Source organism: Triturus cristatus, chromosome 1_2 (assembly GCF_964204655.1).
Source record: "Triturus cristatus chromosome 1_2, aTriCri1.1, whole genome shotgun sequence".
NCBI lineage: Eukaryota > Metazoa > Chordata > Amphibia > Caudata > Salamandridae > Triturus > Triturus cristatus.
In genome coordinates this window covers 827928054-827946366 of record NC_140580.1, presented here as the reverse complement: position 1 = coordinate 827946366, position 18313 = coordinate 827928054, and the positions used below count along the sequence as shown (strand labels likewise).

The window sequence follows — 18313 nt, the reverse complement described above, 5'->3', positions numbered from 1 at the left end:
GCGAGGCTCAGGCGCTGCGCCTGGAGCAATCCGTCTCTGACTCTGCCGACCCGGCCGAGACCCGGCAGCTACGGCTCCTGCGTGAGGAGATTCGACAGCGGTCGCTTGACGCAGCTAAACTTCTTTGGCAATCATCGGTGGCGCGGGTATACGGCTGGGGCGACAAAAACGGGGCGCTTCTGCACCGGCTGGCCACGTACCCCAGGGCATCACGCATCATCCCGGCGGTGACCGACTCGGGTGGCGCGCTTCAGTCTTCATCCGTGGCTATAGCGGACGCTTTCGCTCAGTACTACTCACAACTCTACCGGGCACGGGCATCGGATCTGTCTTTGGCTTCCTTGCTCGCCGCTGGTGCCCTAAGCCTTCCCCGGCTGGGGCCGAGTGATTGGGAGAGCCTGGAGGCTCCCATCTCCCCTGAGGAGATCGGAGACGCGATAGGGCGCACGTCCGCCGGGAAGACCCCCGGCCCGTACGGGTTCCCGCAGGAGTTTTACGCCACCTACAAGGAGCACTTGGTTCCACGGCTGGGTGCCCTGTACGCGGAGGCGGTTGAGAGAGGCTCCTTCCCCCCAGAGGCCGACATTGCCACAATTGTGGTCCTGCCTAAATCCATTCCGCCGCCCAGTGACAGTTCGGCCTACCGGCCGATCTCTCTGATCAATACCGATATCAAACTATATGCCGCGGTCCTAGCCCAGCGGCTCCGGCCCTTCCTGTCGCGTTTGGTGCACCCGGACCAATGTGGCTTCATGCCGGATCGAGGCACTCGCCATTGCCTCCGCCGCCTCCATGTGGCTCTGGCGCACCGCCACCGCCTATCTCCATACCTCACTCTCCTGCTGGCTGACTTTGAGAAAGCCTTCGATTCGGTGGGGTGGCCCTACCTGTTCGACGTCTTGGCTCATATGGGTTTTGGTCCCAAGTTTGTTGGGATGGTGCGGGTTCTGTATGCGCGCCCTCGCGCCAGAGTGTTGGTTAATGGGGCACTGTCAGGAGCGTTCCGGATCGGCCAGGGCACGCGGCAGGGGTGCCCGCTCTCACCCCTCCTTTTCGCGCTCGCAATGGAGCCCCTTGCCGCCCTAATCAGAGCGGATCCTCTCATTCGGGGATGGGAGTGGCCGGGCCTCGAGGAGGACAGGATCGCCCTCTATGCGGACGATGTCCTGCTGTACCTTGGTGACCCAGCGCGCTCGGGTCCTCGGGCTCTCCACATTTTGGGCCGCTTTGCCCGCGCCTCTGGCCTCTGCCTCAACTCGCACAAGTCGGTCCTCGTGCCTCTTCATCCCTCCCGCGAATGCTTCGATTGGCAGACCACGATTCCCCCCTGCCGACTGTCCTTCAAATACCTGGGCATCTGGGTCTCCCTCCTCCCGGAATTGAGCTGGGCACTCAACGTGGCCCCTTTAGTCAAAAAAGCCAAAGCAGACCTCACTCGGTGGCACTCGCTCCCGCTGAACCCGCTGGGGCGCGTGGCGCTCTACAAAATGATGATCCTCCCTCGGTTTCTGTATGTATTGCAGAACACCCCGGTGTCCTTTCCGAGGTCGTGGTTTCGCGAGTTGGACGGGATGGCCACCAGGTTCCTCTGGGGTGGTGGAAGGCCGAGGCTGGCCTTGCCGATCTGCCGCCTCCCCACCTTTGATGGGGGGCTTGGTATGACCAACCTCTACCTTTATTACCTGGCCACCCGGCTCCTGGTCATCCACGACTGGTTTGGGGGGGGATGGTCCGATCCGGCCTACAGGGTGGAATTGGAAGCCCTGGGTCTCTCCAGCGTTCAGGACCGCATGTACGGCGCCCCGGTTCCCACCTCCTGCCCCGACATCACTAGGGCGGTTTTCCTGGCTTGGCGGGCTGCGCTCCGCCACACCGGATGGACCAGAACATTGACGCGCGCCACCCCTCTCTGGCATGGGACATGGTTGCGGGAGGTTGTGGGGCTGGAGGGCTTCGGACCGTGGGATTTGCTCGGTATCTCCCAGCTGGGGGACGTGTGGCGAGGGGGGCGCATGTGCTCATACTCAGAACTGCAGGCGCGCTTTTCTCTCCACTCGTCCCAATTCTATAGATACCTCCAATTGCGACACGCCATACGGGTACACACCCCGCTGGACATCCGGCTGCCGGACCATAGCCCCCCAGAGGCTCAGGTTCTGATGGGTAACCTAGGAAAGGGAGGCATATCCAGAATATATCGTTCCCTTGTTAACAATACCCCTGTGCCCCAGGAGGGTCTGAAGGAGCGATGGGAGGAATGGGTGGGTCCCTTGGACGAGATCGACTGGCGGGACGCCCTTATGGCCCCCAGGCTGGTGACGGCCTCCGCCAAGCTGAGGCTCATTCAAATCTATTATCTGCATACGGCATACCTTACACCAGCGCGCATGCGCCGTGCGGGTCTTTCCACCGACGCAGCCTGCCCTCGCTGTAGCTTTGACCAGGCCGACTTCATCCATATGGTATGGTCATGCCCGGAACTGGAGGGGTACTGGCGTAGCATTGAAACTGACTTGACGGATGTCCTGGGGTGGGAGGTGCCACACGACCCCAAACACATCCTATTGGGTATCACTGATGGCCTGGACGGCACCCGCGCTGAAAAATTGTTCCTTACGACAGCGCTAATGGTGGCAAAGCGGGACATTGCGGCAGCCTGGAAACAGCCGCAGCCGCCCAGTCTGACCAGGTGGAGCGCGGGAGTGGACTGGTGTGCGGCGCAGGAGCGGACTCTTTACCAAGCTCGGGGCTGCCACAAAAAATATCGTAGGGTGTGGGGGAAATGGTTAGGAAATGTGGTGTGATCTGGTGGGGCGGGGTGGGGGCGGGGGGGGGGTGGTCCGGGGGGGGGGCTGAGAGGGGGAATGATTCCCAGATGGGACTACTGTATATTGTTGGTCTGAAAGGCTCACTGTTTTTGTTGCAAAAAAACAATAAAAACTTGTTTATCAAAAACCAAAGGGGGCTTCTTTCTGCTCATAGAGGTTATTCTATTTTCCATGGGTGATCCTGGCAGGGAAATCTGCAATGTGAAGTTAACCCTAAGTAGGGCAGACCACCTGATGCACAAATCAGCAGCCAAGTGGGAGATCAGCCACTGTTACTTTGAGCAACATCAGATGTTTAACTGGCGCACAATCAGCAGATTCCCCACCTCTGATGGAGCATAGAAAACAGGTATTTTGTAGGGAAGATGACTTGTCAGTTTATTCCGGCACTCATGCTCCATCGGGCCCTTAATGAAGCCCAAGGTCACGTTCCCAGAACATTAATTATGCAAAAATCGGATATGCAGTCAAATTTCTGCGTAAGGGTCTAACCACAGATCTGATGTTCAGCAGGTAAAATGTTCACCCCAGATTGGGTTTTCTGCTTTCATTTGAAACCGATAAGCACCAGTAAAACCTCACAAATAGGGAAATAGCGCTCTTCAGTACAAATGGAGAGACACTCATAGGCATAGATTGCCCTGCCCTCCTACATTATCGAGAATTCCATCCCCAAAACAGAATAGCAGGCACTTAGGGATGCTCTTGAAACACACTAGATGAGTATCCAAATAACCTAAGAGAGACTGAAAGAGAGAGAGGGTAACGTTTGTGTATTTGACAGAGAAACAGAGAAAGTGTGAGAGAAGTAATCATATTTTTATATTTTTTTGCCAGCTCAGCACAATATGCCTTTGTCCTAAAAGGCAAGAGCAGGGTTTTTGGTTTTCCTATTGATTCTACAATCCTTTGCTTCGTGCACAGAGGTGCAGGTTTTTCAAATGGATCAAAGCGTTTTTTTCATAGAATTTGGAAGGATTAAATCACATGTGATCTTTTCTCAATGTTTTTATGCTATCACTGTTCTACGAAATGACTGATTTCTCATGAACCTTTCATCACAAGCCTATATCCTTATTAAGACACTTGCCACTGCACTTGGTGGTGTGACAGTTACTTATGAGATGTGTTAGCACCATGCACAAAGCAAAAGCATTTGCAGACTAACAATCCTTCCAGCATTCCAAAACAGTGTAATATAATATTCATAACTTCCAAGTAGTCAGAATTGGCCAACGGTGTCACACTTCACAGTAGAGTCACTTGTCACCTATTACTATACACATATTGGGAGCGCTGCTGTTATGTAGGCACATGCAATATAGCAGTGGACAGCGTGCGGAAAGAATCAGGTCTGAGGTATACAAGAAATTAATGGCACAGATTGCTCTCGTGTCTTTCAGGTTAATAATTTCACAAAGGAATTACACTGTGGCGTCTTCAACCACCCCTACACATTTCCTAATATTTAGTACACATTACGTGAATGAACTCTGCATGTGCATTGGTTACTCAGCAATATTTGAAAATAACAAAGAGCCTAATTGCGAGTGACCGCCGAACCCATGGTGGCGGTGCTACCACACCGGCAGTTCAACCGGCGTATTTTAAGTTTGGTGGTCGGATCACCACAGGACCGCTGGAACTGCCGGGGTTCATGGGTTCCGCTGCAGTGGCGCAGCGGTCAAAGGCCGCAATATGCTGGCGGTGCCAGTGCGGCATCGCTGATCGTATTAGAAGTTGCCTCACTGTGACCCTATCCACGGCGGTGAGTATACCATGGAAAGGGTGGAGGGGAGGCTACTTATGGGGCCCTTACTGCCCCCTGTCACCTCTGTAGAGGGGGAAGCATGCACTGGGGCACATGTTGTGCCCTACTGCATGTTTGCACCCCCAGTTCCTGCACAGGAAGAAATGCACGACACCTTTTCTCCCTGTGCAGGAATATGCTGCTGCGCTCCCACAGTGCTGCCTTCCTATGGCTGTCCTTTGAGCCTTAGAAAGTCACCGCCGTGGGACCGCTGCAGCAGGACCGTCTGCACAGGATTAAGTCGTAATCCGGCGGGTGGTCTGACTTCGGGTTTGGTAGCCTTACAGCGGGGCTCTGTCATGGTTGCCCGCTGTAGGACAGCCAACTCATAATCAGCCCCAAAATTGTAAACCATCTATTTATCCTCTAAACCAGCCAGAGTCCTGAAAGTGTGAAACACACTGAGCATGTGAGTGGAGGGTGTGCAAAACCGAGGGCTGTGAGTATGAAACAGAAGAGCATAGTGAGATACAGGCTGAGCAGCATAAATATCTCGATACAAAACATTAAGAGAATGAGGTAAGCACAGTCTACAAAAAGCTCATTGCACGAACTACTGATAGACACAACAGCATGTATATCCTGCAGTATGATGTTGCACAAGTGATGCAATAAAATTAAACTTTTTTGAAAACACTGGAATGGTGTAGTTTTATGCATTTCTTTAAGGTTCTTTGAGCTGTACAATCACTCATAAACACTGATTTCCAAAAGTAAGATAGACACTAGCGAAAAAACACACTTGTCACAAAAAAAGCACACTGAAAACAGGAAAAAAATGATCGTAGACTACAAGTACTGGAGAATCACATAACCAAAACCACAAATGGTACATCAACGTTTCATTTTACATTAGACTGACAATAATTACAAACCAATAACAAAGAATGACAAAATATTCTTTAACATTTACAAAATTGCTTGCATTGATATCAATGTAATTCCGACCACATCCAAGTCCTGACCCTAACCCTTTTTTATTTATTTAGTTTTTACATATCCTGATCCAGGATCAAATTGAACATTAGAGTATAATACATGAGAAAACAGGTAGGAACAAAACTGTCTTTAGAAAAACAAAAAAAGTACTATTTTGACAGCCATTAAGAAGCAGATTTAAACAAGCAATGGCAAAGCCACTAAGGGCCCTATTACAAGTCTGGCGGTTGGACTTGTGATGGCACGGCGGATCCAGCCACCGCCGCACCGGCGGTCTGACCACCTCATTAGGAGTTGGGGGGTCAGACCTCCCTGAGACTGCCGGCTCCGTCATTCCCCGCCGTTGGAGTGGAGGTCACAGGCTGCAACATGCTTGGCGAGACCACCATATTTGGGCCTATCGTACACGCTGTGAGAACACACTCCGAAGGAATCCATATACGGGAATGGGTTTGAACATGGAGATGCACTCATAATATCAGAGCCTCCATCTGCTTATACTGATGAATGCAAATGGACCACTTTGAGAATTGCATTTGCGGTACACATGGATATAAATCATTCGACATTGTGGGTAGTACGTGACGGGAATTACAACCGACATTAAGGAATTTATAGCTGGATAATATAGCCCTGAGAAAGTCGCTGGACAATTTTCCTTTCTATGCGACAAAACACGTGTTGGATAAGGCAAAAGAACTGTCCAGCTAAAACAAAAGAATTGTATAACTTAACTAAAGTAATAAATGAAGAGAACTACTGTTACATATTAACTGTGTTTTTTTATATTAGCGTGTGCTGGGGAAATTATGTAGTTGACAAATAAGGAATTATAAACAAAAAGGAGGAATTATATACAAAAAAGAGACACAGTGACGCACATTTTATAACTATAGACTAGGGCATTTTTCATCAGCATGTATGGCGCCTGGTCCATTTCTCCCATCTGGCAAACAGGTGCAAACTAAAATATAAAACTTTGCGCAACTTGAAGTTGCATCTGCATTACTCAGGCCCCTAAGCGCATTGAAGATGTTGCACGACCAGCACCGAATAAGGAGGGATCCTCTGCACCACACCTCCACTGACGTACACAACAAAGACATTGTGAAAACGTTACCAGAAGGAAAACTAGATATCATATGCTAGAGCAGTAACATCGTAAGGCTGCCTTGGGTCCTGATGTAACCAAGTAAGGTGGCTCCCAGATACCCGGGTTTGGTGGCACAATCTAGCTAAAATGTGGGTGCATTGAGACACGCAGCGCAATGGACCTTGGAGTCGCTGCACTTGCTGCCATATTGATGGCCACACCTCTGTGATTGGGACCGGCGTGATGAGGAGGATTATCCATTAATATATAGTTGCAATTGCACTAGTAGTAATGGTATAAATAGCAGTAGTGCCAATGGAAGTGGCGCTAGTAGTAAAATGAGTATGATTAGTGGTTGTCCTGTCACTAGCAGTAGCAATATAAGTATCTGATTTAGTCATTTTCTGTGCTACCTGTATACGCAGAGGTGCATGTAGCAGTGGTACTGCTAGCCGTAGAACCAGTAGGTTTTCTACCAGTAGCAGAAATAATAGAAGAAATATTCAGAAGTCATTTTCAGTTGTAGTAGGAGTAGTAGTAGTAGTACTAATAATAGAACTAGTGTCTGGTGCTCAAGCACTATTACTAAGAACTGATGATGTGGTACCAGTAGTACTTATAGCATCAATAGTAGTAATACTATATATAGTAGTAAAAAAAACAATAGCAGTGTAAGCATTTGTATCATTACTCAGTGCATTACTACTACTTGGAGTAGTGACAATAGTAATACTAATAGCAGTATTTACGCTATACATGATAGCGCTGTCGGTACTAAAGGGGATAGAACTACTTGTAACTACAGTAGAAGTAGAACTAAAAATGGAGGTAGTAGAAACGCTATTAGTCACACTAAAAGAAGCACCAGCAGTAGTTGTAAATGACAACAACTTTGAAATGAGAAGGCAGTCCCCCTTTCTCTTTGTATTGAATAAAATGCAGCTTACAATGGTCCTTGGTTTATTTTGGAAATTAAATTAAATAATTTTTACTCAGTGTATGGAATCCCGATATTAATGCAATTTTTAGATGCAAACAAAGTAAATAGATTAAATTAACTTCATGTGTTAGTTATAGATGAACTTGGAAAGATCTGTCAGGATCTGTGAGCGTACAATGTTAGTAAACCTTGCAACAAGCTAGTAGTCTTTTTAAATATTGTAATTACACAAGACAGGTCATGAAAAATATGTATACTTTTAGCCTAACACAAAGACATGACATTGGACTTAATAACCCATATTCCCACAGAATCAGGTTCAGTGTTTAATTGATGTTTGTGAGTGAAATAAAATCCTTACTTTGGACAGTCTTCTAACAAATACTGTAACGAGGGGAGATCTCCTTTGGCCGCTGCATAGTGAATAGGTAATGCTCCTGTGTCTGTAGTAACCATTGCGTCACTGCTCCCGAATCGCAGTAACCAATTGATTATTTCGTGGTGACCGAACCTCGCGGCGATATGCAGAATCGTGGCACCGGAATTATCCTTGTCCTGTGGAATGAACACAAATATAATTAAGCCTTTGATTGTGCTACAGAAAAAAAATGCAATATAGGACGATGAAGAGGCTTCTGGTGGGCTTCCTATAGGTGAAAATAGAATCCAAACAACCAAGTACATCTTTCCTAAAAGACTACCTACCATAAAATAGAGAATTCCATGTATACATTTTTGTAAATTGCGAAATTGAGTGTGATAGGCTCCTACACATACAAATATTGTATTGTGTTGTAGTTGCATTTATATAGTGCTTCATCTTTCTAATACGTTCCAAAGCGCTTTCTATGGACAGTAGCATGCTACGCCGTATGTTGTGCTTGGTTGAAAAGGTGTGGGTTAATGGTGCGCGTGATGGTGAAGGTGTGCTCGTATGGTATTACAACAGTGCCGGAAATGGGTTTATGGGACCTGAGTAATTACCAAGTGGTTCCGCTTTGACCATTACCTTAATAACTTCAGCATTCTGAATATTGTGCTGTGCATGAAACTTCATAAAGGAACCAATATGGTTGACAATGATAGAGGACTGAAAACTGGGGCAACGTTCAGAGTGTAATTGGAATGGAAGTGTTTTATGCCCATAAGTGTGATTCCTGCTGGTAGCAGATATACTCTCATTTGGCCCAGGGTTTCAATAACGTTTGTTTGCAAGCTTTTCCCATCCAGCAAACTAGTGGGAATACATGTTTGTGCTGTTAAATTCATTGACAATTCAAGTCGAGCGTTGTCAAAGCCAACAAGTCTGGCATGCATCGTCTGCTGACATTTTAGCTTTGCCAATGCTTTCTTTTAAAAAAATATTTCTTTTTTATTTTGCAATGCAACAGGTCTAAAGCAAGAGACCAGTCTATAAGGCTGAAATAGTTATTAGGTTAAGTCGAACGTACAAAGCATAGCATGATCAACAGCAGCAAAATATTGATTTAGAAAGAGAAAAGGGAAAACCAAGAAAAGTAATACAGATGTCGCCATCATAGTACACATCTGGAACACTCCTGCTATGCGTTCCCCCGTTCACCCCTTCTTCACCCAGTGCCCTCCTCTGGCTTGTACACCCCTCACAGTTCGTCCGACAAGCACAATGCAGGAACGGAGGCAGAGTGGATCTCTTCAACCTCAGTATGTAAGTAAGGTACTTCTTGATGATGGCAACAGGTACCTTAGAGACAATAACTAATCCCCATGTATGTGGTAGCGAGGGCTAAATGATGGTGGCACTGTTTTACATTTTGATTCGCAGGACTGTGGGACCCCTTTTGGGCCAATATCGGGCAGACTGGGACCAATTTTTTATTTCCCAGAATTAACGGCGGAGCTGAAGTGCAAATCTTAATGTTGTACATGCTAGTTGTTCAGGGGATCATAGAGTCTCAGGACTCAGTTTGTCTCGTTGACCTTTATGTCACGTGATGTCACGTCCTATCAGGGCAAGGCCTTGTCTATGACGTCAAGGGGCGGAGAAGAGCGCGGAGAGCGGTAGCCGGCGGGTTGTGATCGCCGCTCCTCGTGGGCCTATATATATATATGTATATATATATATATATATATATATATATATATATATATATATATATATATATATATATATATATATATATACACACTATTATTCTTGTGACAAATAAAGACATCTATGAAACTCCACCTGCTTCCTTCTTACGACGTGTGTCACTACAAATGGCGACGAGGGTTCCGGTTGTGAAGGCCCATGAGAGACTCTCCGTTATCCAGTGAAGGCGGCGATCGGTGAGCGGCGCACATGTGCTCTCGGAAGCTGCGCGCTGCGGCCGCTGAGTGAGGCGGAGCCCTTCCCACGCGGGTGTCTGCTGCTGAAGCCCCTCCCTGCATTCTACGGTGCCTGCCTTGTCTGTGTGCCTTCGGCCGTCCCGGCCGAGTGATTCCTCCTCCTGCCCACGTGCTCCTGCCTTGCGGCGCTGCCGCTGAAGCCCTGCTGTGCTTGTGCCCCCCCTTTCGGCCTCAGTTGATCTTGACTGCGAACTCCACGAGCCCTGAGGTCCAGGTACTTTCGGTTTCTTTGGGGTCTCGCCTGGCGGTATTGGAGCCCTGCCTTGTGCCTCTCTTTGCGTGGTGGGCCCCAGCCTGTCCTGAGGTGCTGCTGCTGCGTTGGGGTACCTGCCTCCCGAGCCCCGACTGTGTGGAGTGTGCTTCGTTTCGTTATGGCGCACAACAGCAATATCTGTGTCCCGCCTCTCTTCCTTGAGGTTCCCGGCAAGCCGTGCATGAAGTGGAAGAGCTGGTTGAGGGCCTTTGAGAACTATATTGTTTCCATTGATGGTGCAGGGTATGCTGCGGAGCGCAAAAAGGCGCTTTTGTTCGGTCTGCTGGGGGAGGCTGGTCAAGAAGTCTTCGACAGCTTGCCCGTGTATGTGACTCCGCCTGGGAGTTCCGGTCAGCTCAGTGTGTACCAGGAGGCGGTGAAGAGGCTCGAGCTGCAATATTCTGAGGAAACTAACATTATGGTGGGGCGCCACAAGTTTGCTCTTCGAATGCAGGAAGAGGGAGAGACTATAGAGGAATATATTGCCTGCTTACGCGTCCTGGCCCAGGACTGTGAATTTGCGGGCATGACATACATCAGGGACCAGGTGGTGTTCTACTGCCATTCCAAAAAGGTGCAGGAACGGCTGCTGACGTGCCGGGATCCAACGCTGCAGGAGGTGGTGGCGATTGCGAAGGCCATCGAGAGGTCTTTGGTGTCCACAAAGGAACTTGCTAGTACTAGCCATGCTTCCAGTGTGTTTTATGTGCAGGACAGGAGTAGGTCTGTCCAGAAACCTCCTGAAAGAGGGGCGAGTGATAAGGGAGTGGGTAGGAAGCCGCTCGCTTGCTTTAGGTGCGGGGCACTGGATCATTTGGCGGACAGCAAGGCTTGCCCTGCGCTGGGTAGGAAATGTACAAAATGCAAAAGGTTGGGTCATTTTGCTGCTGTGTGTAAGACCAGGAGGTCTGGTAGCAGTGTGACAGTGAGTTCTGTAAGCGAGGGTGATTTTGAAACGAATGCGGATATCGTGCTGTCTATTGATTTGGAAGATGGGCGAGTGAAGGGACCCATAGGCTCTGTTATGATCGGCACTGTAGGGCTGATTCAGGTTCCCCAATTACCTTAATTTCTGACACTACGTTTGATGCGAAATGGCATGGTGTGCAGTTGCGTGTGACGGATGTGAATCCGAAAGCATTTGGGGAGCAGGACATAGTGATGAAAGGCTATTTCAGTGACACTCTCACTTTCAAGGGGAGGGCAATCACGACCAAAATTTATGTGGCTGAGAAAGGGAGGAGCCTTGTGGGATGGAAGAATCTGGCGAAATTGGGAGTGATGCTAATCCCGGGGGCGGCAGATCCCATAGTTCTGCGGGCGGACTGGGTTAACTTTATTCAGCCAGGTGACGAGCCGGGTGGGTTGTCCGGAGTCATCGATAAATTCAGTTCGGTCTTTGTAAATGAAGTAGGATGTGTAAGAGGCTTCGTGCACGACATCCAGCTGAAGGAAGGGGCGGTGCCGATTAAACACAAGGTCAGGACCGTGCCTCTCTCATTCAGGACGGAGCTCAAGGCCGTGCTGGACAAGTTGAAAAATGAAGGAGTGATAGAAGAAGCGGGTGCTTCAGAATGGGTGTCCGCGATTGTCGTGTCCAAGAAGAAGAAAACTGGAGACATCCGTTTGTGTGTGGACCTGCGGTCCCTCAATAAGAATATCCTGGTTAATTGTCACCCGCTGCCCAACATTCAAGACATTTTGGCGTCTACATCGGGGTCACGGTATTTTACCTTGATAGATCTGAAATCAGCATACCACCAGGTGTGCCTCACTGATGGGTCCAAGAAACTGACCACGTTCGTCACTCCGTTCGGGGCGTACAGGTACGTCCGATTGCCTTTCGGACTCGCCTCGGCATCGGGGGTGTTTCAGAAGTTGATGGATCTGCTATTCTGTGACATGGCTGGGGTCGAGGCGTTCCAGGATGATATCTTGATCCACACTAAGGATGAAGTGGAGCACTTGGAAGTGCTGGGCAAGGTATTGGAAATCTTGCGCGAGAAGGGGATGACAGTTTCCAAGGACAAGTGCAAATTTATGGAGACCAAGATCGAATACTTAGGGCATGTCCTGACCCCAGATGGCATTGCGCCCAAGGACGACCTGGTGAGAGCGATCAGAGAAGCTCCATGTCCTGGTGATAAAGATGCCCTGCGGTCCTTCCTGGGGCTCAGCGAGTACTACTTGAAGTTTCTGCAGGGGTACGCGACCACGGTGGAGCCACTGAGGGCGTTGCTGAGGAAGAATGTGAAGTACGTCTGGACCGCGGAGCAGGACGCGGCATTCGAGTCCATCAAGCGGGCCATTGCGGTGGCACCGGTGCTGCAACCTTACAACAAGGACTTGCGGAATGTGGTCACTGTCGACGCCAGCGCTAATGGCATAGGAGCGGTTTTCTGTCAGTTTCAAGGGAAGAAAGAGAACACTATTGCCTTTATATCGCGCTCCTTAAGCGACGCCGAGAAACACTACAGCACCATCGAGCGTGAGACGCTCGCTTGCGTGTGGGCGGTAGAGAAGCTAAAGAATTACTTTTTGGGCAAGGTGTTCGAGCTCGTCACGGATCACAAACCCCTGATTTACATGATGGACGGAGAAGGCCATGGCAATGGGAAGGCCAGCTCGCGGCTGCTGCGTCTACTATCCAAGCTGCAAGAATATCATTTCACGATCCGGCACATCAAGGGTGGCCTCAACAGCAGAGCAGACTGCCTGTCCCGCATGCCGGTGACGGTGGAAGATGACGTATCCCTCGATGATGCGGAGTGCGTGGTAGCCCTGGTGGATGCAACGACTATGTGCGAGGGATCCATCTCAGAAGAGGAGTGGCTTGCTTCTCAGGAAAAGGACATGGTTATTCGTACAGTGATGGATCACATGACGTCCCACTGGCCTCCTGTTCGGAATTTGCGAGGTTCGCTTAGGTGTTTCCAGCAGGTGAGCGCAGAACTCACTCTTGAGAACGGATTCTTGAAAAGGCACGAGTTGTTTGTTCCCCCGGAAAGTCTAAGGGGAAAGCTGATCAAGATAGCCCACAAGGGTCACCCTGGCAGCACCGCGACCAAGAACTTGCTGAAAATGTACTATTGGTGGCCGGGGATGAACAGCGACGTCTGCGAATTCGTAGATCGGTGCGAGCAGTGTCTGAGGGCGGACAAGCATTGGAAGACCAGCAAAGGGGAGCTGCAGAGGGTAGACATACCGGTGGGCCCGTGGAGCAAGGTTGCTATCGACTTCGCGGGTCCGTTCACGTTGCTGCCGGAGGGTTGCAGATTTCTAATTGTGATCACCAACTACTACTCCAAGTGGATACATTACAAGTTTGTCCGGGAAGTTACCACTGACCGAGTGATCCAGGTGCTTCGGAAAGTCTTCGCACTGGAGGGGCAGCCGAAGGTCATGGTTTCCGACAATGGCACCCAGCTCGTATCCAGGAAGATGACGGATTTTCTGGCCAAGTCGGGGATCAAGCAGGAGAAACCCCCGTTGTACAGTCCGAAGAGTAACAGGCAGGTGGAAAGGATGAACAGGTTTCTTAAAGAGGGGATCCAGCTGGCCGTTGCGTCCAATTTGGATGTCAAGGCGTTTCTTGCGGACAAGGTGCACACTTACCATAATACCCCGAATGTAGTTACAGGCCACACACCTTTCTATTTGATGAGGGGGAGGAAGTGTACCAGCGAGCTTACTCCCAAGTACAACAAATGGTATGATGTAAGAGAGGACACGGAGGTTGTACAAGAGGAGACGCTAAGAGTCAGGGAGCGTATTATGGCCAAACAGGAGAGCACCAAGCGATACGCCGACATGGTGAATAAAGCCAAAGCAAAAGAGTGGAACAGGGAGATTGGGTGCTAGTAAAGAAGCCGCATAAGGTGATGAAAGGGGAGTCAGTCTTCCAAACCCCTGTGCGTGTGCGGGAAGTTACTAAAGGGGCAGTGTGCTTGGAAAGTGGAGGATGGCGAAGCAAGGATGACATTGTCAAGCTCAAAGCTGGCCAGGAAGAAATTATTTTGAATAGAAGTCATGCGAGTGGTGCCAGGAGTGATGATAGTGTACTAGACTGGCAGGAGAATGAGGTTGCAGACAGGAGGGTGTGGGAGGATGAAGGATGTGTTGACACCTTGACCATGGATGAAGCTAGCAGTGGCGATGCCGCCACTAGTGAAGAGGTGCGATTTGAGGCTTGTGAAACCAGTGGGCGGGGTGGAACGAAGCCCATACAAGGGCGTGCTGGCAACCAGGGTACCCAGGACTCAAGCCGCAGTAGTAGCAGCTCATGCTCTGAGGGACGCCCTCGGTTTGTTACTCCAAGTAGGCCTTCTAGACATGTTAGGGCGCCCAAGCGTTTTGAAGATTTTGTTATGAAATAAATAATGTTGTAATGTTTGCATTGTTGAGGAGGGAGATGTTGTACATGCTAGTTGTTCAGGGGATCATAGAGTCTCAGGACTCAGTTTGTCTCGTTGACCTTTATGTCACGTGATGTCACGTCCTATCAGGGCAAGGCCTCGTCTGTGACGTCAAGGGGCGGAGAAGAGCGCGGAGAGCGGTAGCCGGCGGGTTGTGATCGCCGCTCCTCGTGGGCCTATATATATATATATATATATATATATATATATATATATATATATATATATATATATATATACACTATTATTCTTGTGACAAATAAAGACATCTATGAAACTCCACCTGCTTCCTTCTTACGACGTGTGTCACTACACTTAACCTTCCCAGGATTTATATTTTATTCGGTAATCTACTTTTAATGCATCGCTCAGATTTTAGTTTTATTGTGCAAGAATGTGGATTCAATGTCTAGCCCTGAGGCGTTTGATCCACGGGTTGGAGCTCCTTCTCCTTGCTGTTTTGCATCGATTATCATTGATTTTTAATTGATTACAACTTTTTGTTTCCATGTGCCTGCATGATAATGTCTCTTAACTTGATTACGGCAAGCATTTTTTTTATCAATCGCGCCAAATGAAATCTGATCTAATCAAGTACTTCTGGAGCCTGTGGAACTCTGTCAGTTCAGTCTAGCAGCCAGTTGTTCCCCCTTTATCTCTTCTTTGTTTTGGGTCGCGCCATGTGCCACACGGCGGTCGGAAAACTCCCTGCCCCAGCAAGTCCTCCCAGTGCAAGTCAATACTTTAAGGGGTGTGCGTATCTGTCCTCTAGCTCAAAGAACATAACAGTGAAGGATCTAAAAGTCGCGTGAACAGGCCCGCACACCCTGAAACTGGGGGAGTTTATCCTGGACTTTACATATGCGCCTCTCGTGTGTGACTTATCGGAAGCGGTTGGTTGACCATTCTTGGAGTGTTGGGATCATCGGAAGGCGCCAGTGTCGGAGGATGCAGATCTTTGCGACCATTAAGGCTGTCGATAGCCACCTCTTCCAATGAGAAGTACTGTCATCCACGTCCAGAACATCATGTAGGAGAGTTCATTTTGCTGATGTGGATGGGGCTGATATTACGTAAATTGCTTAATACACTCGTCTAGCAGTGGGGCAGTTTCATACAGAACTATGGTATATGGAGGTCGTCACAACCAAGTTCTAAGCACCTCCAGCTGTTGTCATGTGGTAGTACAAGGGACTTTCTCAGCAGGTTCAGGGACCAGTATCAGTCATGCAATATTTTAAAATATGAAAACTTTAACTGGTCCTCTCTTAGGGTTTTGTCATGTTTGTCCAAAAGGTTTGACTAGTCCTCATTAGTGTTTTAGACGGCTAGACGAGCCTGCCAATACTGTCTGGCCTTATGACTAGTACTATGGGAGTATAGAGAATCAATAAGGATCTGATATCAACTGGAAATGGCGCCCCTGGAGACACCCCATGTAACCATCTATATCTGAGTAGGCAACTTCGGTAATACTTTTTAAGCAGTGTCGTAATTGATAATACTACCACCAATGCAGTGTTGGCTGTAATGAAAATTCTGTACAAAGGGTCTCAAAGGACTTGATCACATTGGTGTTATATAGGTCCTCTGTCTTTGTTATCCCTTTTTCCAACCACGGTGGCCAATAGAATATATTGAGGCCTATTCTAAGGACCCTCTTGGACCAGATCAGCACCTCCCGATGGACTGAGCCATTCATGCCTAAGAGCCTGTGGGCGACTATTTAGGCAGCCCACATCGTGGGGGGTATGCTTGTGAAGAGAGGTCCTGGTCACTGCATAGTATGCCGGGACCCGGCAGAGTTTGCCCCTCAGATTTTTCTATATTTACCCACATAGGCTACTCGTCTTCAGAGACATAAAGTACCCCAATTGGGCTGGGCGGAATAGCACTCATACATATATGGTAGTCATAGGCCCCTCCGCCCTTGTGTCTGCTTAGAATTTACCAGGTTTGAGTCTGGGTTTGCTGCCCGCCCAAATTAAATGTTTAATATGTTTATTTAGAGTCAGGAGAAGCGTTTTAAGAAATTGCAAGCATTATCATGCCTAAACCACAAGTAAACCCGAGTGCTATCACTATGTTTACCATCTGTTATCTGCCCCACAAGGAGAGTTGTAGCAAGGATCATCTGTGCAAATCCCTGTCCATTTGCACCATCAGCTGCTGTAGATTTACCATCACCATTCCCTCCAGGCGTCTTGTGACCTGAATGCCCTGGTACTTGAGCCCAGAGGTTTCCCATGTGAAGCCAAAGTCACTATGGGTTCTTCTGATTGGGCACTTCATGATTAGCAGATCCTTGCTCAATCAATTTTGTACCCAGAGAAACCTGAACATGCTGAAATCAGGGACAGTAGTTGGGGTACTAAGTCACCAGGGTCACAGAGTGTAAGGAGACTATCATCCGCATAGAACAGGATCTTGGTTCTGCCAGCAGCCATGTCAACACTCTTCAGCTGGTGTTATTGATGGATAGCTGCTGGGAGTGGTTCTAATGCAATTAAGAAGTGGAGAACGAAAGCACCCCTGTCCATCCCTCTGTGTATAGCAAACTACTGTGATATAACTAAGCCCCCTGCAATTGACCTGTGCAGTAGGATTAGAGTAGAACAACTTCATTTTCACAAAGAATCCAGACCTATGACTACTCTGCAGCATTCAGAATAAGTACCTCATTTGACCCTATCAAACGCCTTTTCCGTCTCCATTCCAGGGACATTAATAGTTTGTCATCCATGTCATCTTTCACTTTCCAAAGGACATTTGCTGGTAATCTCATGTGGTTCCTGAAGTAACACCTGGGGATGAAACCAACCTGAAAGTCATGGATAAAACTCAGAAGAACTGTGGAAATATGGATTTTTATGGTCGGTTATGTCCCCTATCTTGGACCCCAACGGCTTCATGTATAAATCACAAGTACATGTATGTTCCCTCCAATTCCAGTTATGAAGACGCAAACACATGTGCGTCCACCGTCAACATGTCCTCTTTCAGATCCGCCATGAATGGGCCGGATATTCTATTCCTAAGTATAAAAGGCCACCGGCTTTATATGGTTCACTTTCCACATTTCTACAGATTCAGGCGAATAGGCCCTGATTCTGCCACCAAGCCTTTTCCTGCCTTCTGCCTCTGAAAGCTCCAGTCTGAGCCTGCATCTGTGACCATGAACTTTGTCTTACTCCCTGCGCGGCTAACGGGGCCTGATCCAGCCCGTCGCCTGCCAAAAACTGTATTTCACCTTCGAGATTATCTCCTTCGCTCCTCATCCGATGCATTCCTGTCTAGTAGTTTAGGTAAACATTCCTCCAACTACCGTGCAAAGGGCCAGGCCTCGCTGCCCTCATGCAAGTAATTCATAACCCCGTTACCATGGAATATTCCTACCCCCTCGCATCTAGTGTAGACACTTAGACGCTTGTACACGCACTAATAGTCAGTATAGTCAGTATAGAATAAGATTCTATCCTAAGAGACCTCTCTTTTTGGATAACACAGTTCTTTAAACATAGGATATTAGATATGATTTGGGATTAGGTTGACATAACCCCAGACTTTTGTCTCCACATGTAGAGCTAAATGTCAAAGCCCCTTCACCCTCTCGTTGCACGTCAATCACACGTCATGCGGCTGCGCGCGCATCTCTGCCAACTATT

The 18313-nt window shown here is 48.5% G+C and overlaps 1 protein-coding gene across 4 annotated transcripts in view; it reads right to left on the bottom strand.

Moving 5' to 3' along the window:
* ESPN (espin) overlaps positions 1-18313 on the bottom strand; it is an 888237-nt gene that overhangs the window by 734685 nt on the left and 135239 nt on the right. For all 4 annotated transcript variants that reach the window (XM_085608893.1, XM_085608894.1, XM_085608891.1 and 1 more), the window contains exon 2: positions 7972-8165. In XM_085608893.1, the coding sequence (XP_085465019.1) occupies positions 7972-8165 (194 nt within the window). The remainder of the gene's footprint in view (positions 1-7971; positions 8166-18313) is intronic.